Below are 21,426 nucleotides of genomic sequence, written 5' to 3'. Positions count from 1 at the left end.
TTTCCCCTCATAAACACTAAAATACTTTTTCTTGAAATAAATAATTCTTCAAAAAAATTAAATCTTAAAATATAAAATTAAAAATGAGTGATACTAGAAAAGGAGGCGTGGTGATAGGAGTATAATAGTAGAAACCACTATCCAATGAGGTCACCGACAACCTTTCATTTCGTCCCCATTTCTCTTCGCGAAGAGAGTGCGGGGAGCAGTCGGAGTAGGAACTTGTCGAAGCAGTGGGACCTAAATTCAGTACAAATGTCTCAAAAATGTAATCCCCGACCTCGCTTGGAAAATTGCTGATTAGACCACAATGCCAACCAAAATTGTCAACAACTTTGCCATGGAGCAATGCTATTGGGCACTCGAGGCTGGCCACTATTGCTCCAGACGAGGTCGCAGGGAGGCTCCATTAAGATGGTGTTGGCCATCACTCAATGTAAAGAGAGGAAGGATAGATCTGGGAAAGGATTGGAGTAGTGGGAGATCGATGTTTGCGATGCACCATGCATTAATCATGCTGGAAGTGTTACATATTTATTCATGTCAATTTGATTATGACCCTCCCAAACAATAAGCATGCCATTAGTGTGAATGTTGATAGACTCAAACATTAGGAGCACATCTTTTAAGGGATCATATCACTTTCTTGTAACGTCAACATATGACATCAAAATTATAATTAAAACTTATACCTGAAAAATAAATAATTTAAATAATTATTTCGTCTCAAATTTTAAACCGTTACAAATGAAACTCATGGATGACTTAGAAGAGATAAGTGACAAGGAAATTAAAGAGACCTGAAAAATTTTACTGACTAGAATTAAAACTAAAACTCTTATACTAGACGGAGTACAATGTCACTGCACTAGTTTCCCTTTCTTGGAATAATAACACCGCTTTCGTTAGCCAAATCGTTTTAAGCAACGGTAGATATAGGAGTCGCCATAATAAGGTCAACTAACGCACATAAATCCAAAGAATGGGATCACCTACTCATTGTTTTGTAGTTCTCCATCTTCAGACTCTTCTCCCTTGTTAAGTCAATATAATACACATCAGAAGGATCTATACAGAGACCAACACAGAGATTGGGAGAGAGATGGGAAATGGTGGAGGGCCATCTCCACTGGTGCCATCTCTAGTTGTAGGTACACTAGGTTTGGTCATCTTTGGTCCGACTTTGCTGTCCCTCCTCGAGGTTGTGCCCCGGTCCTTCTGTCCTCAGAGGAAGATGATGAAGGCAGAGGAGGCGTTGGGTTTTCCCTCACTATGGCTCTGCTCTGCGTCTCGTTGCTACTCATCATTCAACTCTTCTCTTGGCTCTTCCCGTCTCGTGGCACCCCTTTGTCATATCCACAATATGGCTCAGGCGATGATCATGATGATGGGTTCGGCTTAGGATCTCTTCTTCTACTATTGCTCTTCTTCGTGTTGTACAGTGTGGTCTAACCAGCTGGTAGTAGCCCGACTCAGAGTTCGCTCTCCAGGTATTTAGGATTCGAACCAACTTTCTGCACTTTCTTCTCTACTGTTTTGGCAAGCTCCATTATAGTCCAACCATTTTCTCAGGCTCTATCGTGACGAAATTCAAACAGGCAACATAGGTTCCTAGAACATAATATCAGTCCATCTACTAATCCTGTTCTTGCATTTTATGCATCATTTTCTCATAAAAATTGGTGGGCAATCATGCAGGCCAGTCGAGTCGTCTATGTATGTAGCGGACAATACCAAAATCGACGTCACCTCTCAAAAGTTGCATTAAGGCCATGTGGTGCGTGTCTAGCCAGAATCGTCCTAGCACGAAAACCTTAAAATACAGAGAGTTGGGGTTAGGGAGCCTTGCCTAAAGCCAGCAGGCAAGCGACAGGCACTGCAAAATCTCGATCTCGTCTATTATTCATAGTTTAAGACGGGATTAAAATGCAAATTTGACCATCGGTTTACTCATCTAAATTTCTTGGATGTGTTCCTCATTCTATCAGATAGAACGTCCATCTCCCTTTCAAAAGAATATACTAACTATAAGCCACTCCTCACCAAATGGCACAAGGAAAACTAACTTAAATTTAACATACAACAAAGTAAAACAAGAGCAAACCCAAGCAAACAAGCAGCCCTAATTCTTCGGAATGTTCTTCCCCACAATCTTGGCAGGAGTTATCCTCAAGAGATTTCCAGGCTTCCCAGGGACGGCACCTTTGACCATCACAACATTGAGGTCCTTATCGATTTTGACAATCTTGAGCTTTCTGATCTTTCTCTTGCTCCCTCCCATCCGCCCAGGCATCTTCTTGCCCTTGTACACGCGTCCTGGTGTCGTTCCTGCACCAATGGAGCCCAACTGCCTGTGGCTCTTTGAACCGTGGGTCATGGGTCCCCTTTTAAAGTTGTGCCGCTTAATACCACCTGGTAGACAGAGTCTAAAGATCAGATTTCGGAACCTCTTGTAGGCAATTCACTAGCTACTGCATCAATTGCTATTCAATCTATATTTGAATCACTTCAAAGGATCATTATGATACTTAGGATCTCAACATCAACCATTTTATACAAACCGAAACTTAGCAAATTCACCCTCGATTATAGGATAAATAAGATGCCTATAAAACCACTATTATCCCCACCCACAAATAAAAATTTTGTTGAGCTCCACTGTCAGTGTCTACAGGATCTGCCCTCCTACATGCCTTATAAATAGACAGACGCCATATAAAATGCTTCAATACCTATTCAACAATAAGAATCAAGCATCTCTGTTTCTTCTATATGTTGAATCGCGTAGCCATAAGAAGCCTAAGATAACTCACATCCCACATATCGTCGAAAACTTATTCTTGACAGGTCTATAAAAATACAGTTATCTCCCACTAAATCTAAAAGTTAATTTCCTCTTGCAAAGAATTCATTTCAAAACTCCATCGTCTGAGAGAGCACTCCCATCGAAGGAATCCTTTCTTTCTTTTATCCCAAACATTTGAAAGCAACACCAACCACAATCCTAGCAATTGCACAGAAGCAAAACCAACTCTGGTGCAGTGTTTGGGGAGAAGAAGAAAAGAAACCACGAACTTGTGAGATGTGCTATCTACCATGACTCCATAACTACAACTGGAGCACCAAATCTGGCTCTCATATAAACAAAAGAACAGAGGATTTTTTACTAGCAATTGCAACTTGCTTTTTTCTCCCATCTTGTAGAGGCTTTGCAACTTAACTTTGGTTAGCAATGTCCATAATTGCAAAGAATCTGGAAAACAAAAATGCACGACCGACGTAGCTCCACCACTTCTCTTACCTATACTCTTCTTGGAATGGATATACAATGCCAGAACTATGAGTTGAAATGGATGTACTTAAAGGAGGCCCAATAACCACAGGGACAACATCACAGTTTCCTGAGGTTTAGCAGTCCAGAAAGCATAACAAAGGACTAATCCTGTGATACTTTTTTGAGACAACACTTTGAAGTAACCGTCAAACAAATGCCTCATGATTCCTCCTGTTTCTTTAGAGTTCTCGAAACCAAACCTCTTCTCACAAAAGAAAGAGTTCCCTGCCCCAAAAAATAGCTAAATAAGCCACTGAACTCTCCTATCAAAAGGGGCCTTTAGCTTCCTTTTGCAGCCGGCCTTTTCCTATTCAGATTAAGAGGCGGGATAGATTTCAAGAACTTGCAAGTGACCCAGCAAAGCTCAAATCACAGACTCAATATAACCAATAATCCCTGATGCAATATTACTGAACAGAGGAGCATCTCTCACTCGCAGAAGACATCACTTCTTCTACTACCCTTCTTCATGGTTAGGCATTCAATTTAACTCCAAGTCTCAGCGAGATACACTGCCTAATTTCTCAACACATTCATAAATAAATTCAGAGCACCCACATTCGATAGGAGAAGACAGGGAGGGAGGCACAAACCCTGAAAGCCCTTCCCAATGGTGGTCCCCGACACATCGACGAGGTCACCCTCCTGAAAGATCTCATCGACCACGAGCCTCTGGTTCGGGTCGAACCCGTCGACTGACTGAAGCCGGAACTCCTGCAAGTGCCTCATGGGGATAGCTCCGACCTTCTGGAGGTGGCCCATCTCGGGCTTAGTGAGCTTCTTGTCCCTGACCCTCCTGTACCCGACCTGGACAGCCTCGTACCCGTCGGTGGCCTGAGTCTTCACCTGGGTCACAATGTTCCCTTCCCGGAAGCCTACAACCGTCACAGGGACGACCTTGCCGTCGGACTCGAAGTAGCTCATCATGCCGAGCTTCGTGCCCATCACGCCGATTCCCGCCTCCATGGACATGACTACGACGAGGGCTCCCCTGCCGTGGGGTGCGGCGAGCTTGGGTAATTGGAGGGAGAGTTTGGGGGACTTGGGGAGGAAGGAGGAGGAGAATTTGGGAATGGGCTGCCGAAGAAGGGCAGAGGACAAGCCGCAGCTACAGAGCTGGCTTACAGAGAGTTGTGCGGCGATGCCCATTTTGGAGAATTGGAGAAGATGAACGGAGGGGGAGGGAGGGGGACGGAGAGAGAGAGAGAGAGTATGGGAATTGTGCTGCTTTGCTTTTGCAGCGCGGTGCGACAATGGAGGATTTCAATCTTCTTCTTCTTCTTTATTCATCTTCTTCTTCTGCTGTTTTGTGGATTTCTTATCCATTTGCCTAATCCGGTTAAGGTCATTTGGCAATTGGCAGCAGGAACGCTCGCTTGCCCCGACCCAGCGCTTACGGATATCTACATTCTGCTCCTCAATCTTTGTATATCTTTGCATTTTGCTCCAAGTACCTTTTTCTAAAATAAATTATGCGAAACGCTACTCTCATAATTTCGAGAGATCAAACAAGTACTTTTTTCGAGACTCGAACTTGTACTCTCCTCCGTACAAGATTTGAAATTGTTTACCACGCAGCTAATTTTTTGTTTGTTGCTCCCATTATTTTGCTTGCTAGAGTTCTATTTTTTACTGGTCTATTGGTAGGGCAGAACAAAAAAAATAGAATTGTGATTTCTCAACTGTAATGGGGAAAATGACACTTTATGTTGTATCATTTTAGTTACTCGAGATTTTTAGAATAGACATGCTTTAACCACTCGAGATATTAGACTGTTGACTTGAATGGAAAATAGTCACATGACTCTCGTGCACTTTTAATAAGGACAAACGTGACTATATTACGCCCATTTCTCCTGTCGAGGGCTACCCTAAATTGTCCCTACCTAGCAATCTTTTCATCAATTCTTTTCCCTAAAAGGCTGAATTGGGGTCAAAACCTCAATCTTGTTTCCTCCATATTTGTGCAGACCTCTATAATGCTACAATTGGGTTCAATGGATGATTATTCAGCCGGAGGCCCTCTACAAAATACTACTTTCCTTATATGAAACTTTATTCTCCTTTTATGAAACGGTATTTCATACAAAATATCAGTCAACTTATTCGTGCATGCAGTCGACTAATTATTTTGTATGAAACATTATTCTTCTTATACGAAATATTATTCTCCAAGTACGAAAATATTTCGTATGGGGCACAGCGACTGAATATTCAACTATTGGATCCAAAAATTTCCCTACAATAATAGATGAAAGAAAGAGATAACAGATGAAAGGAGCCAATAACACATGAATGAATGAGGAAAAAAAAAAAAAAAGAGGGTCCGTAACTCTTGAAATGGAGCTGTTTTGTGGAGTGGAAACGCTTGCAACCATTGATAGGAAGCAGGAATGAAAGAAACGGATGCAGTCACGCTGGAACTAGGGGTGTGCACGGGTACCGGGTATACCCGGAACCGGTTGGAACCTACCCTAACGGGTAGGGTCTGGGTAGCTCGTATTGAAAATAGGGTAGGTTCCGGGTATTAAAATTAGGAACCTGTGAAAATCGATTCCGGTTCCGGTTCCTGTCTACAGGGTACCCGGAACCGGTTATTTAAAAAAAAAAAAAAAAAAAGAGGAAAGGGTAAAGTTACTATCTCCTCTAATGAATCAAAACATAGGTACTTTGTTACGTGAGATCGTATTATGGATGTTCAATTTTGTCGATGGATTGATGAGACATATTATTATTTCATTGTTGTGGATTAATCTAAATTTTGTTGATAATCTATTTGGCATGATTACTGATTATGTATGTGATATTTTCGATTTTATTTAGCGAAAGAAAAAAATTTACAGGTTCCAACAGAGTACCCGGAACCTGTGGTATAATACAGGTTCCGGGTAGGGTCCGGTTCCATGATTCAACAGGGTAGGGTCCGGTTTCAAAATCTTGAAACCTGTCCCTTACAGGGTAGGGTCCGGGTATTATGAAAAATACAGGGTACCCGGAACCGATCACCCCTAGCTGGAACCGAAGAATGAGATCAGAGATTAGAGAAAAAAAAAGTATAAAGAAATAGAATGATTTCTCTGCGCCTGTCTAAAATGCATGTGAGATTCATGGGACCATTTACTATCAAAATTAATTTTTTCATTATCAGGTGGTCAAAATGAGTCTATTTTAAAATCTTGAATGGCTAAAATAACACAAAGTAAATGTTAATGGCCAAATAGATACCTAACGCAAATGTTCCTGATCGTACATTGCATGTGTTTGTTTTCATATATCGTTATATCAATTACATTGTAATTATTTACATTTCAAACACCAACTTTCCTATGAAAATAATAATTTTCAAATAATAATCTTCAATAATATTTTTGTTCTAAATTAGAGTACGTTATTTATTATAACAATAATTTGCAACTAATCATCTTAATTAATATACATAGTATATCTATACTATTATATAAAGAAAACCTTTGGTGTCCCCTAGAAGTTATTATTTGCACAATTTTACGAAATTACCTTCATTATCTTTTATTATATTGGAAGAAAGTAAAATTGTAAAAGCAATCAATAAATGCAGCGATAAAAATATTCAAATTTTATTATCACGCACAAGTAAGATATTCCACATTCCTACCCTCGAGAGGAAATAATAGGAAAATGGGGAAACATAAGGAGAGAAAAGAGAAGAAAGTTGTGATAAGTTACAGTTTTATCTCTATATTTGATTCACCCGCGCTACAAGCAGCGTAATATGAAATTTTAAGTGATACCAAATAGAAAAAACCTTAAGTTATTAAAGGAGGTCGAAGCCTAGAAGAATAAAACTGGAAGAGCTTTTATAGTGTGTTTGGTTTCAAAATTAAACTAATTTTAATTTTGATTGTGGAAAAAAACAAATGATTGTGTAGTGTGTTCAGTTAAAGTTAAAGTTAAAATTTTTTACTTGAAAAATGTGTATTTTTGTTGTGTAGTGTGTTGAGTTAAAGTTAAAATTAAAATTTTTGTAATTTTAATTGCGAAACTAAATGGAGCATTAGAGTTTTACTTTTGTTTAATGTGCTTTTCTCATGAAATATTTGTTGTGCTTAAAATATATACGGCAAGTCTCATAAGAAAAGGGAAAAAAGAAAAAAGAAAAAAGGAAACTCCTGCGTGTGCGACTGAAGGGAGAAAGCAGCGGAGAGAACAAAGGAGAGGGGTGAAGTGGAGGGACACGTGTAATCAAGTGGAGGAGAGATTAGAAAGAGGTGTGTGCTTAAAATTTGATTAAAGTTATTATTTAATTCTGATATTTAATGGTTAATTTTGCTTTCCTTCAATTGAGTGCAAGATAATAGGGATAATTATGTAAAATTCAACCAGAAGTAACTCATAGAGGACATCAGGTCCTCCCATCATATAGTAGAACAGATGTAGCGATGGAATGTGTTAAGAAAATGAATGGATGGAAAACAAAATCCAATAGTTTTCGCTCCTTGTAAATTGGCGGATATAAATTAGGCATGCTTGATACGAAATAGACCTATTGAACCGACGATGGAACAAATAAATGAATTGTTTAACTAGACATTTACGACAATTAATATATACTTAATGGCGGGGACCCAAAGAGTTAATCGATCATGAGCTAAATATTGGACATGCTTCAAACGAATATGTTGAGCAAACATGAACAAATTAACTGCATGAACACTTTTTTCTCATTTTATCATCTTTCTTACATTCATTTTCCTTTATAACTAATTTTTAAGCATCTATTAATTAAATTCAAACAACTAAAACATAAGTTAGTCATACCTTCCACTCGCGCCGGATCTTTTATCATCTTTAAATCAGAAATCATACGTCCCTAAATTGTATATATCAATTGTGCATTTCAAATGAAGTTACTCCTAACCAACAACGGAAAGTTGTGAAATTACTTTTACCATCTCGTTGTAATAAAACAAAGCGTTTTTGTCAACCATACGATGTTGTGGAGCGATCCAAGGAGCGAATATCACCCATGCGTCTACAATTGAAAGGACCAATATGGCCCCAACCTGCGAAGGCTGAAACTCTCATGGTTGGAAGAATGACTCATATCCTCAATTTAGAATTATAACGTGATCGCGATCTTAAGAGCGTCTCCCACTCTCAATATGGCAATATTTGTCATTTCTTTATATTGCTAGTTAATTGCAATATAACTCAATACGGTGATTCATTATATTCATCGTACATTAGTTTTTTCATCTTCCATGAGTGCATGTCCATTCCAAAAGCGAGGAGACAATGCGATATTATACCATTTGTCACGCTTCTATTGATAGTCAAACGAAAAGTCACTTGATGAAAGGCTTCCTCCATCCAACGTGGTATATCCCTATATATTGGCCTAACTTTTACTATTGTATATAGATTGATTTGAATTCATTTCAAGCAGTGATGATGACTAATGCTCGCGACTAATGTTCACGAATAATATTGTTCGCGACTAATGTTCGAACTATCGTGCTTAACCGCGAATATATCAGAAAAATTGAATAATTAACATAAACACTGACTCCATCAGTGTAAAATTACTAAATGACTATTATAGTTTACAGAATTCAATATTCCCAAGCCCAAGCTAAAAAAGCACACTTCTAGTTTTGCTTTGTTACAAATGCATAGAGAATATGCGAATTCGGAATATTGAGATTACCGAATCAAATGGAAGTAAATTTAAAATCACTAGACCATTACCTTGGTGGTGTTTGGAGTACATAGAATAGGATAATCTATATACAAAGGAATTTGAAATCTAAAATCATGCTCGTAATCAGTGTTATTAAAATCGAGCCAGACCGATTGTTCGGACCAGTTCGATCGAAGATCGATGCCCTGTCTGGTCCAGTTGTATTCGGATCGGAAATGCATAGTCAAGCTAGTGAGCCCGTCGAATCGGCCAATTTTCCACCGGACCCACAAAACCCAAACGAACAGGCCTAAAGGTCCTCTTGTTGAAGAAAATTTAATTGTTATTGTAGGAATTTGAACCCATGGTCCGACCGTAAATTGATGCTCTGTCCGATCTAGTTCTACTCAGTATTGGAAATGCATAATAAGGCTGATGAACCGGTTGAACCAGCCGGTTTTCCACCGGACCACAGAATCCAAATGAACTGGCCCATAGATCCTTTTTTAAAAGAAAAATTGTTGTTGTATGGATTTGAACCGTGACATGGGTCCATCAACCAATGGAACCATTGTATCTTCTTGTCTTTTAATCTCATTATTATTCCTTTTCTTAGAGTAAGAGCCATTTGCACCAAAATACCTATGTCTTACGAGTTCATGATTATAGCATTTCAAAGGAACAACGAAGTAACAAGAGACACATGGAGCCTGGGTGAAATTTCTTATTTTGCTATTCTTATATTAACTTATGACAATCGTGTATATATTATTATTTATCATACACTTTTAATAATATATATGTATTATTTAATTTTAAATTAAACATGCGGTCCAACCCATCAAACCCTCGATCAAACCTGTGAATCCATAAACTCATACCTCGATCGATTCATCATGGGGTCCGGTTTTAATAACATTGCTCGTAATAATCAATTAAATTGAATTCTAGCCTAATCTTATTCATTTGGCCTCATTTCAAATTCAAACCAAATAATATTGTATGTTTAATTTAATCTAATTCTTGTATTTTTGTGATTCAAACGATTAAATATAATTGAATATTTCTCAAATGAATTGAATTTTAATATGGTCATCAGATTCTCCGATTCCATGAAAAGAATTCAAAGAACTCCTCAGGATTGTTTTCCATCCGAAAACAACATTGTTCCTATCGTTGCACCAAAAGTTACATTTGAGAAGATTTGCTAAAAAGAGGCATTTTAGTAAGCCATGGTTGGTCAGCTTTCGCAAGCCGTCCTTTGCAAGCTTACTCAGCTGCCCCTTTGATCATTCCCTTTGTTTGTGATCACCACCACAGGCTTCAAAAGATACAACTTTTCTGATGAACAAATGGAAATATTACCTTGGGAATTTATGGCAATATCATTTTTACATGTGATCTCAACCAGGAAGAATCAATCTAAACCAATTAGGCAAGTATTCTTTTGACTTTTGGGTTATTTTTCAAACGGGCAACTAACTTTTTCAGTAGTACGACGTCAAATGATAGAAAACTCATTGATAACAAATACTGCCATGAGGCATGCATCTAACGAGCCACCTAGTTTGTCACTCGATCAGTTTTTATTGCATTTTGTAAAATTCACTCATAAACAATTGAGACATCTTCAACTCAAAATTTTGAACTAATAGGATGTTTCTTTTTCACTAACCTACACATGCCACGTGCCCTTGAAATACCCGCTCTTATCTATTGATCACGAGCCAGGCATCCTCTTCCATGCTCAAGTAAGAGGGACAAATTAAACTAACCATAATTTCCACTCTCGAAGTTGACTAACATGATGCGTATTTTTTGCTACCTCAAAACTGGATTGAGTCAATCTCGAGCCTGAAAAATATGAGGCGCACTTTTGAGTACCTCGAAACTTGACCTAGCGTGATGTGAGCTAACACTGACATATTATCCACTCTGATACCATATGAGATTTTCACTAAGCCTATCAACGATTGCTCCCCATCTCCAACCCAAAAACTCAACTTGATAGGATAGTGAATCTAATCAGCTTAGAAACCTATGTTTTTCTCATTGATTTTTCGATGTGGAATTCTAGCTCTTTACGCATTTCATCTCCATCAAAGCGTTAGAAGACAATGGAAAGTGTAACGACCCAACTCAATCTACGGGACTAACCTAGCGACTTGTCAAGAAGTCCAACCACCGGCCCAAAAGATTAAGCCCAAATTGCTAGTAATTCCATAGATTGGTTCTTATTAATCACTAATCCCTTTTCTTATTAATGGGGGATTAGGTTGGGGTGTTACAATATTTCTCACACAAAAGCTTAACATCACCATCAAGCTAGACCCAAGACACTTCACCAGGCAGGTAGGATTTTAGAGGTGGCTCCTGCAATTTAAAAGGTGGCTCCCACCATGGTCCATCGGTTGTAGCACTTTATTCGCGTAGCACTCAGTTCCCACACTTCCGACTAGTGCACTACTCTAATATCACTGTAACGACCCGACCTAATCTACAGGACTGGACTAGCAACTTGTTAAGGAGCCCAACTACCACGCCAAAAACTTAAGCCCAAGTTGCTAGTAATCTCATAGATTGATCTTTGTTAACTACTCACTAATCCATTTCCCATCAACGTGGGATTGGGTTGGGGTGTTACAGGAAGTGGCTAAATCCTCGATAATCATTTGACATGACACACTCTACACATATAGAGTGGTAGCCTATTAGACCCAACCGCCTTTCAATTCTATAGACTTGTAGGACGGGGTGCTACACGCTGATACAGTGAGGCGGGCTGGTGCTCGGAGCAATTGCTCCTTGAGACAATGCTCTGACAAATCCAGCACTCACGGGAGACACCCTCTCACGTCCAGGTCCTGTGTGGAGGCCAAGAGAAGTCGTGCACGATCGTGATGAAACGAATGGTAGTAAAACAACTAAGAATCACGCATCAAATAGATACAAGGGCCTTGATAAGTTTTTGCTGAACCGAGGGTGTCTAGACTTCACCTAATTAATCTCCGAGACTCTATGAACCTCCAGTTACAAACGGAGCGAGTAATCACATCAAAATCACTCCAGTGGTTTCAAGGGATTTTGAACCTAGGATCGGATGAATATAGGAGCTCCTCCGCTAAGCTCCTTTAAGATTAGCCACTTCTCACTGCCTTCTAACGCTTCGATGGTGATGAAAAAAAAAAAACACCTTCTATATCACGGATCTTGGACCGACACCAACCCCTTTTCTCGTAAGCCTTGGGCCTTGGACGTGGTCTTTTCGCGGAAAGAGAAAAGCGTTACATTATATCATGGTCCTTTGGGAAGCTTTAAAGGATCACAAAAATGCAGAGAACATCAGTTTCTTCAATTTCTGCAAACGATTCCTTGGATTCTCCGATTCAACAGAAAACGATTTATAAGAGTCTTCAGCCAGTTTTCCAAAAACAACATTGTTCCTGTCAAACTAAAAAGATTGGCTTATCTGTCTTGTCCTAGTTTTCTCCGTAATCAGTTCCTTAACTCATCAAACTTCTCTGCTTACTATGGCAATTCCTAGGAAACACGGAAGGAAAAGAGAATTCCCTTCCGCTGATCGGAGAGGCCCGACCCAAGAGCTCTGCAAATAATGCAATGCCAACCCCACCGCTGATCCTCCGGTCCGCCTCTGAACCGGACATCTGCGTTCGTTCCGGAACCATCCCAAACCCGAACTGCTCCTACTGGTCAGCCCCAGCCCCAAAAACGTTATGGAGGAGAATGAGCAAGAAGCTCGCCTCAATCAGAAAAATAAGGAAAGAGCACTCCAACTGCTCCGACTTGACCGAGGAGAACCTCCAGGAGCACAATATAAGACAGGAGATCATCCACAGGAGCTCAAAGTGTAGCCCTTACTATAAAGGACTTCTCGCTTTGGATATGGATAGTTCAGTAGACATAGGGACATCCAGTCCCGGGCAAGAGAGCCATTCCACGACAGTCCACACCTCAAGCACCTCCGTCTCGAGTTTCATCGTCAAGATGCGGAGCTTTGGCTCAAGTAAGACGAGGGGAGTCCCTGGCTCATCAACCCCGACGTCAGCCCAACTGGAAACTACTCTGCTGACGAGGGAGATAAGTGCGGACAAAAGGACATTAAAGGACTCGAGCGGCAGAATTCTAAAGGCCAAAGAGAAGCCATTGAGGGAGAGAGTATCAGAAGCTGATCAGGAACCCGGTGCTGTGCAGAACATTCGGAAGCCAAGCAATCCCAGAGCTGCCACCAAATCTAGGAGGGCCACATCAAGAGACGAGCAGCACCACTCCTCGAGCAAAGTTACGATTCGAGTTGATGATCGAGATTCATCTGATCGATCAATGACAGGGACGGAGTTCGTTTGGGCCTCTAAGTACCGGCCGAAAGCTCTCAAGGACTTCATATGCAATAGAGATATTGCGCTGTCGTTGCAGGGCCAGGTGACAATTTCTCGCCACATTTTCATTTTATTGTGGCTTTTTCCTTTTCTTTTTCTTATAGTTTTCTTTTTTTATAAATAAGGGATAGGAGAAGAGAAATTAAACTCATTCATCGTAATCAAATCCAGAACCTGATAGGTTTTGAGTCGAAACCTAATATCAATTGACTAATTCCTTCAAGATTTTATATTAACTAATTAATACATGTGCGTTGCGCCGTAACAATTTATCAATTTTTTATTAATAAATATGACATAATAAATATATATAAATATAAGATATGGATCGAATAAAAATTGAAAATTATGTTGATAAATAAATATTAATCATATTCTTATAAAAATGCGAATAACATAGATAGATGGGGTACATCTTTCTCCAATCCCCAAGGCGAGGTGACCTCGCCTGAGGCGGCAACAATAGACATAATAAATATATATAAATATAAAATATGTATCAATGAAAAATTGAAAATTATGTTGGCAAATAAATATTAACCATATTCTTATAAAAATGTGAATAACATAGATAGATTGGGGGGAGCCCCTTCCGATCTGCTCCCTGCGCGTTCGACCTTTGCCACAAATATACATATAAAATTAGTTTTCATTCCCGTACATTGAGCATGCAAATTGTTATTATATATATATATATAAAGTGCGAGACTAGATCATGAGAAATTTTATTAAAACAAGCACATAGAGTAATTGGTTAGAGTCTACCTCCCTAACGGCGGTGGAACGATTATTTTTCGACTGGGCAAACCGCGAAGCTGCGGCAGCGCAATCTCCTCTGGTCAGTAGCAGAGAGAGAGAGGGATGGAAGAGAGGGTGTGCATTTTAATATATAAAATATAAAAATTAGGATTTTAGTACGAATGATCGGTTCCGGATACCATGTATTTTTCACGATACCCGTACTCTACCCTGTAAAGGATAGGTTCCAAGATTTTGGAACCGGACCTTACCCTATTGAATCCTGGAACCGAAACCTGTATTATATCACAAGTTTCGGGTAACCTGTTGAAACCTGTAAATTTTTTCTCGCTAAATAAAATCGAAAATATCACATGCATAATTAGTAATCACGCCAAATAAAATATCAATATAGATTTAAATTAATCTACAATAACAAAAAATAATATGTCTCATCAAACATATTTTTTGCCTTTATTTTCCCTTTGCGAATGGTACTAAACAGATTTTTTCCTTTTGCATTTTAGCAGCAAAACTATCAGATTTCATGAGAAAGAACTATGTTGCCTTTGATGCTTGTGCTTTTCCCCTATTATAAGAGACAGTAACTTTACTATTTCCTGTTTAATTTTTTTTAATAAATATCCGGTTCTGGTTTTTGGTACCTTGTAGACAGGAACCAAAACCGGAATCGATTTTCACCGATTCCTGATTTTAATATCCGGACGCAACCCTATTTTCAATACGAGTTACCCGGACGATACCCTAACGGGTAGGTTCCGAACGATTCCGGGTATACCCGGTACCTGTGCACAACCCTAGATTTTAGAATTAAAAAAATGAAAAGAGGATCACAAAACATAAAGAGTAAAGAAATCAGCCCCCTTCAAAAGAGGACGATGCCCCAAATCCAAAATCAAAATGCCGAAATCAAAATACATTTCCTTATCTTCCTGAGCTGACTTCATAGCTTAAAGCCTTAAACACCTCTCTCCCCCTCTCTCTTCTCTCTCTCTCTCTATCTCTCACCAAATCTAGAGCAAAAATACCATTTCCAGTTTCAATAAGCTGCAAGAAATAGAGAGGAGGCGCAAGAAACAAAATTGCAGAAGGGAATGAGCCAGAGGGAAGCAGCACCGACATTCATGTTTCAAACAACGTGTTGCATTTAGTGGACCAAACCAACACATCACAAACCGCAAATAGGTGGGCAGAATACAACTCAACCAAAATTTTCATTCACATAACAAACAGCTTTCAAATGACAGAAGTTTGATTATATTTAACCTCTCCGACACAGTAATCCTTAAATCATCTGATTGATTCTTCTTCAATTCATTAATCTTCAAGTTCTGGTTGACTCCTTGCTTCCATGCATTCCGCTCCAATCTTGCTTTCCCGCCCCCTCGACGAGTGAGATTGTCCATCATCGGAAGAATTTTCAGTAACCAACTACGGGTTTGGAGATTTTTGGGTTTTTGTTCTTTGAATTTGGCGTTTTTGGGTTGGAGCTGCAGAACTTCGATGGGGATTTAGGATTCCAGCTTCAGAACTTTGATGTGGAGATTATGGGGCTTAAGAGCTCTCATCGAATCCTTTTTTTTTATTAAAAAAAAAGGATAAGCGCTCTCCGCATAAGCGCTTCGTTAACGGTCATTCACAAAATGAACTAAAGTTGTCTAATGAACAAAACGTATAGAACTGATTCGAAACCTTTTAAACTTGTAGGATCGAAATTGAGTGAAGATCAAATTTATAAGATCAAAAATATCTTTTTTTTTTCTAAATTTTATTTATAATCGTATCATTTAAACTTATTTTAGAATATTATATAATATAAATTTTTGATAAGAGCATACCTATTTTATAGTCTTATTTGCTATTTCTTTGGTTATAGAGTAAAATAATGTTTTAGTCCCTAACGACGCTTGAGGACCTAAATTTTTTTGTTACCACTTAGCTCCAATAACGCTCATTTCGTCTAACAATTAAGTCTGATTGCCAAAGGATTGGATGGAAAAGTGACGTGGATGCTTGGAGCTAATGGCATCCAAACTATTATTTTTTAATAGGGTTGCACAAAAATAACGTCGTTTCACTTCTTTGAGAATTTTTGTATTTACATTACACCTCAATTGGAAGAGGTCAGCTGGGGGTGGTCTCCATTGGCCATTGCCCCCTCAGGTGAGGTCACCAGGGGAACAGAGGCACCAACGCCTTTCGGCGGCCACGCCAAAAGGCACAAGGGGGAAGAAGCACTTGGGTCGTTCACCTTGAAAATTTTTTCATTTTCTCAAGTGCTGACTCGCTAAAAGTTCGAGGTCAAAGTGTTAACCTACTCTTAATTATACTTATTAAAATGCATTTGTTACTATTTGGTAGGCAATTTTACTATATACAATGACTTTTTATTTCAGCTACTAGAAGCCGCAAACTCATCATTGTAAAAAAAAAATTTAAAAAAATCATATTGTTGGTTTACTTTCTTGAAAATTTATGCTAAACTTTCATTATGAATTTGAGTAAATTACTCCATATATCACGGTCTTTTGAAATTTTCACGAGACAACACATCTATATACTATTTTACCATATAACACAATGTCAACTTTTTGTAAAAATGTGAGTGAAAATTGACGTGTCACCATTTTTTTTTTGGCACCCTTGAACTCGTGAAAGGTGAAATCGTGCTAGGTGATATCAATTCAAGAATGGTGCTACGGCACACAAAAAAGATTAAAAAAACTACCTTGTGTAATTTTCCAAATAGAAGTCTGCATTTGGCCAGCACCTGCACCTGCGGGATGTCATATTAGCTTCACCTTTAAATTTTTATAGAAAGCTGAAGTTATATGGTGAAAATTTTCAAATTTTTTATGCTATTTGGTGAAAGTAGAGTAAATTGTGGCCCGTAAAAAAAGTAAAAAAACTCTATTATACGAGTGCAATTTTTACCATTGAACGTTGAGCGTGTTAATTTTACAATTGAGGATAAATAAAGTTACTTGATAATTTCAAATTTCAGCAACAAGATTATGTTTCCTGGAAAATCATTTGGTTCGGAGACAAGAATATCTTATATTCCAAAATAATATTAAAACACTTTCTAAACTACCAACATAGGAACTTAAATTATAAGAGTGCATCGTATAAATAACGTATACAGAGAAAGTACAATTATACACGTTATGTACTATCGTTATCCCTTTATTAGGTTTTCTACTCTCATATCCATGGATTTCTATTATAATATATATAGAGAGAGAAATATTTCAGCTACTTAATTATACGTGCGAGTTTTAAAAAAAAATTGTATTATATTCTTCTATACATTGAAATCTATATATTTATCCTTATGGACACTTCTCATCAAATTTTTTACAAGACAAAAATTAGATTAGGACCCCGTTGATATTTCAATGCAAGAGTCTCTCAAAACAGTGATGTTGCTGACTTTTCATGAAACTGTGGATAGTGTCGTGGAATTTATCCAAAGTAATAAAAGGATAATTCTACCCAAAAAAAAAAAAGTGATTCTACCCAAAAGAAAAAAGAAGGGAAAGATATGTACCTTCCATAATGAATTTCATACCTTTTGGCTTGAGTAGTGAAAATCTTATTACGGATTGATGAAGAACTTTTTTTTTATTTTTTCTTTTTTGAAAGAACAGATAAAAGATGGGAACTGTGGACATTTCATATTTGAAGGACAACCGGGAGTGGGAAAGAGAACGATGATCTGGGCCATGCTTCGTGAGGTTTTTGGTCCTGACAAAATCCAGGTAATTCCATAAATGCCCCCTCTACTCTTTCTTCGTCTTCATCTTCGTCTTCTTCATTCGGGTTAACTTCTGATGGTTATGCTAATTTGATCTGTTCCTTCGATTTTCAGGCGAGGGAGGAAAGAAAGGTTTTCGACTTAGGGGTATTTCCTTGTTCATTTTCAGTCTTCCCCCATGAATGCTTGCTTGCGTTTTTTTTCTTTCTTTTTTTTTTTTTTGATTTATTATTAAAAAGTAATTGATGTAAGTGATGCTTTGACGAAATTTCATAAAATAACTAATGCAATAAAAAAAATATAGAAGATAATCATCAGAATATACAATTCTGGTTGTGGTTTTGTCATTCTTTAGCTTTTTGTGCAGAACTCTGCAAGTGATTATATGCTAATTAAGACACTTGCAAGTGATGTGCTTCTTAGTAGATTCGATATACATTGAGACTTACTATGGTTGATGCTCTGATGAACCGTGACTTTGATGTTGAGGGAGTTCTAGTTATCACTGATTGTGTGGTTGAGCATCCCGAATCAAACATGCCGACAATGTCATTGTCGTAATTGACTGCATTCAACATGGGAACCATTTCATTGGCCAACTTCATCTTTGTCGTTCTCGATGCTCCCTCGTATCAGTATTTTAGTAAGGATGCTGCAATCTGTATTATGCTTGAAGTATGCACTACATCTCGTCTCCACAGGGGGACTCCAGAGGCAGCATTGAAGTTTCCGTCAGGGAATCAACCCAACATGTCGAAGTGAGCGTCTCCAAACTAAAAGGTTACGAGAAACATATCATCGTCGAGCTAATCAAGGAGACGCAAAGCAAGTCCTCCAACAAAGCACCAGACGATTGTAGAGGTAACTAAATTCTTCTTCCCGTCTAACTTATCCTTTCCATATTAAAAGGCCCTAAACAAATGATTGTATTACGCATCGTTGAATTGACATACGGGGTTCTGCAGCAATGATCTTATACGAAGCAGATAGGCTATCAACTGATGCACTGTTATACATAAGGTGGTTATTGGAGAAGCACAAGAACACAAAGGTTTTCTTCTGCTGCAGTGATGTCTCGAAGCTTCAACCGATTAAACCGTTGTGCTCTGTCCTGAAGTTGCTTCCGCCTTCAAGAGATGAGGTACGAAATGGATCTTATGTGATCAAAGTAATACTCCCGACAGTCCTATCTGTATACATCATATTACCACCTTATCACGATTCAATGTTTTCTTTATCTACCGTAGACTCGTCCCTATTTAATATGATGCTAATGGTGTAATTTCCATTGATGTTTACAATGTTCGATAGATCATTCAAGTCCTGGAATTTATAGCTAAGCAAGAAGGCATACATCTGCCTTATCGACTTGCAGAGAAGATCGCTGACAGCTCGAAAAACAATCTCCGACAAGCCATTCGCTCATTTGAGGCTACTTGGCAGAAAACGTAAGGAATATAAAGGAAAGTTCAGCCCATCTTTCAGTGTGATATGCACTGGAAAGTAATTAAGAAATAAGAACATCTGCTCGATTTGCAGCAATAGGCTCATGGAAGATCAAGTGATTCTGACTGGGTGGGAAGACGATATTGCAATGATCGCCAAGAAAATAACACAAGAGCAAAGCTCGAAGCAGTGAGTAGCTTTTCCAAATGTCGTTGTTTCGGACAGTGTTAATGGAGACGAGGACACAAAAGCCCACTCTTGTTCTTCATTCATTTCACAGGTTATACAAGATCAGGGGGAAACTTCAACTTCTTTCCGAGCATAATGTATCTCCAGAGTTCATTTTTGAGGTCAGTTCACCTTGTTCCGCGACCTATACCACTTTACTGATCATTCTCTGATAAAATGTCCATTCTGACTCTCCTCCAGTTTCTGGTACAAGAACTGAAGAAGCACTTGGATGAGCAGCTGCAAGACCGGGTCGATTGCTTGTTCAAGGAATATAAGGTACGGTTTCCCATATACTCATCCATCTTCTAATCCGCTAGTTTCTTGATATCGAAGAAAGCTATTCCTAACCCTCGGTGCTCTTTCCCCTTAATTTTTTGGCCTTCAGGGTGATGATGGAAGACAATTTGAAAGCAACAAGCCAAACTGGCCTCGAAATCCAAAAGAGGAAGCGAGTAAAAGATGCAATAGCTCAATGAAGCGAAACTTTCAGGATTTCATGGGAGTCGAAGGTGAAAGTGTCCCATGGATGCATTTTGCAGCAGAATTCTCCTTTTCCTCTTCTCCTATTTTACACATTCTTGTTTCGTTATTGTCTCGTTCCAGAATTCATTGCCCGATTCATGAGCTGCTACAAACATTCGGTCTCCAACAAGAACGAAAACTCGACTACCTTGCAGTCCATGGGCTATTCGCAAACACTTGACCAATCATGTTGTTGGGGAGAAGATCAAAAGAAGAGCTAAGCATCAAATAAGTGTGGTCGTAGATCATCGCATAGTAAAGTTATTTTTCAGTGTATGTTTGTCGATGTATGTTTGTGAGGGTGTAATAGCTACCCGTAGACGAGTAAGGGGGACCTACTTGTTTTTCTTTACCCTCCTTATTGATAAGTCGTCTGAATAAGATAATATTGTTTGTGAGAACATTAGTGAAGATCTAAACTTCAGGGGTTGGTTATGATAAGAGATGAATATCTACAGCAAGAACACGATGCCCATTGGATTGCCAAATACCGGGCTTGACTGGATTAATCAGAGCAAATTGGATTTATAGATACTAAGGTGCACTCCGAAAAAAAGAATATGATGGGCCCGATCAGGTACCCTCGAGACGCTAGGTTGTTGAATACAATTCTCTCAATTTCTTGAGTTTTAAAATTTTTAGGGAAAAGTACAAAAACTCTATTGTGGTTTGAGGTCGGGATAAATTGCACCATGTATTTTTGTTATGGACAATTAGCCCCTCTGTTGTGTACTACGTTAGCCATAAGAGATTACGACGTTAGTTTTTTTTTTCATTTTTAGTCCTCAATCTTTAGCCTTTTAATCATTTTGGTTCTAAATCTTTTTTTTATCATTACTACCCTCAACTATTCATTTTTTTTCATTTTAGTCCTAGAAATAAAATCGAAAAGGAATGAGGGGTTGGCGGCCCCGACCCCTCCTTCTAGGTCACCAGCGTCCTCCGTGGGTACCAGCGACGTCGATGGAGAGGTCGAAGTCGCCGATTGACATCGCCTCTCCATCGAGGTCACCGACATCCTCTGTGGATATCGGCGACCTCAGTGGAGGAGTCAGGGTTGTCGATTGGCGGCCCCAACCCCCAAATCAACCGGGGACTCCGAGTCGGAGTTCCCGATCGATTCGTGGGCTGGGACCGCCAATCAACGACCCCAACCCCTCCACCGAGATCGTCGGCATCCTCCGTGAGTACCGGCAACCTCGGTGGAGGGGGTTAGGGTCGCCAATTGGCGGCCCCAACCCCCGAATCAACCGGGGACTTGAGTCGGAGTTCTCGATCAATTTGCAGGCTCGACGACTCCCAACCCCTCCACCGAGGTCGC

General features: G+C 39.1%; 2 protein-coding genes and 1 long non-coding RNA gene across 4 annotated transcripts; 2 read left to right on the top strand and 1 right to left on the bottom strand.

The window, feature by feature from the left end:
- The first annotated feature begins 1,022 nt into the window (after window positions 1–1,022).
- Window positions 1,023–2,120, top strand: LOC116214952. The gene is made up of 2 exons (XR_004158385.1): window positions 1,023–1,490; window positions 1,699–2,120. It is a non-coding gene; the product is annotated as an uncharacterized LOC116214952 (long non-coding RNA).
- LOC116214951 (50S ribosomal protein L3, chloroplastic) lies at window positions 1,873–4,661 on the bottom strand. The gene is made up of 2 exons (XM_031550483.1): window positions 3,928–4,661; window positions 1,873–2,412 (listed from the first exon to the last, which is right to left on the bottom strand). The coding sequence occupies exons 1-2, from the start codon at window positions 4,481–4,483 to the stop codon at window positions 2,123–2,125; spliced, it is 846 nt and encodes a 281-aa protein (XP_031406343.1). The 5' UTR covers window positions 4,484–4,661; the 3' UTR covers window positions 1,873–2,122.
- Window positions 4,662–12,449: 7,788 nt separating this feature from the next.
- On the top strand, window positions 12,450–20,786 carry LOC116213375 (replication factor C subunit 3-like). Of its 2 annotated transcripts, XM_031548263.1 has the most exons (11): window positions 12,450–13,433; window positions 17,800–17,910; window positions 18,021–18,053; window positions 18,608–18,767; window positions 18,872–19,047; window positions 19,218–19,354; window positions 19,446–19,541; window positions 19,633–19,702; window positions 19,782–19,859; window positions 19,969–20,092; window positions 20,187–20,786. In XM_031548263.1, the coding sequence occupies exons 1-11, from the start codon at window positions 12,612–12,614 to the stop codon at window positions 20,324–20,326; spliced, it is 1,947 nt and encodes a 648-aa protein (XP_031404123.1). In that variant the 5' UTR covers window positions 12,450–12,611; the 3' UTR covers window positions 20,327–20,786. The 2 variants fall into 2 exon arrangements, with proteins under 2 accessions (XP_031404123.1, XP_031404122.1); XM_031548262.1 differs by having other exon boundaries at window positions 19,969–20,786.
- Window positions 20,787–21,426: the final 640 nt, after the last annotated feature.

The sequence above is a fragment of the Punica granatum genome, chromosome 7 (genome assembly GCF_007655135.1).
Source record: "Punica granatum isolate Tunisia-2019 chromosome 7, ASM765513v2, whole genome shotgun sequence".
Classification (NCBI taxonomy): Eukaryota; Viridiplantae; Streptophyta; class Magnoliopsida; order Myrtales; family Lythraceae; genus Punica; species Punica granatum.
The sequence above is the reverse complement of the archived record's forward strand: the minus strand, read 5'-3'. Positions and strand labels throughout refer to the sequence as shown.

Coding starts and splice junctions, on each gene's coding strand:
- LOC116214951 (XM_031550483.1), bottom strand. CDS start 4,483: ATGGGCATCGCCGCACAACTCTCTGTAAGCCAGCTCTGTAGCTGCGGC. Junction 2,413..3,927: donor CATTGGGAAGGGCTTTCAGG/GTTTGTGCCTCC, acceptor TCTGTCTACCAG/GTGGTATTAAGCGGCACAAC.
- LOC116213375 (XM_031548262.1), top strand. CDS start 12,612: ATGCCAACCCCACCGCTGATCCTCCGGTCCGCCTCTGAACCGGACATC. Junction 18,768..18,871: donor AGCACCAGACGATTGTAGAG/GTAACTAAATTC, acceptor GGGGTTCTGCAG/CAATGATCTTATACGAAGCA. Junction 19,355..19,445: donor GAGGCTACTTGGCAGAAAAC/GTAAGGAATATA, acceptor CTCGATTTGCAG/CAATAGGCTCATGGAAGATC.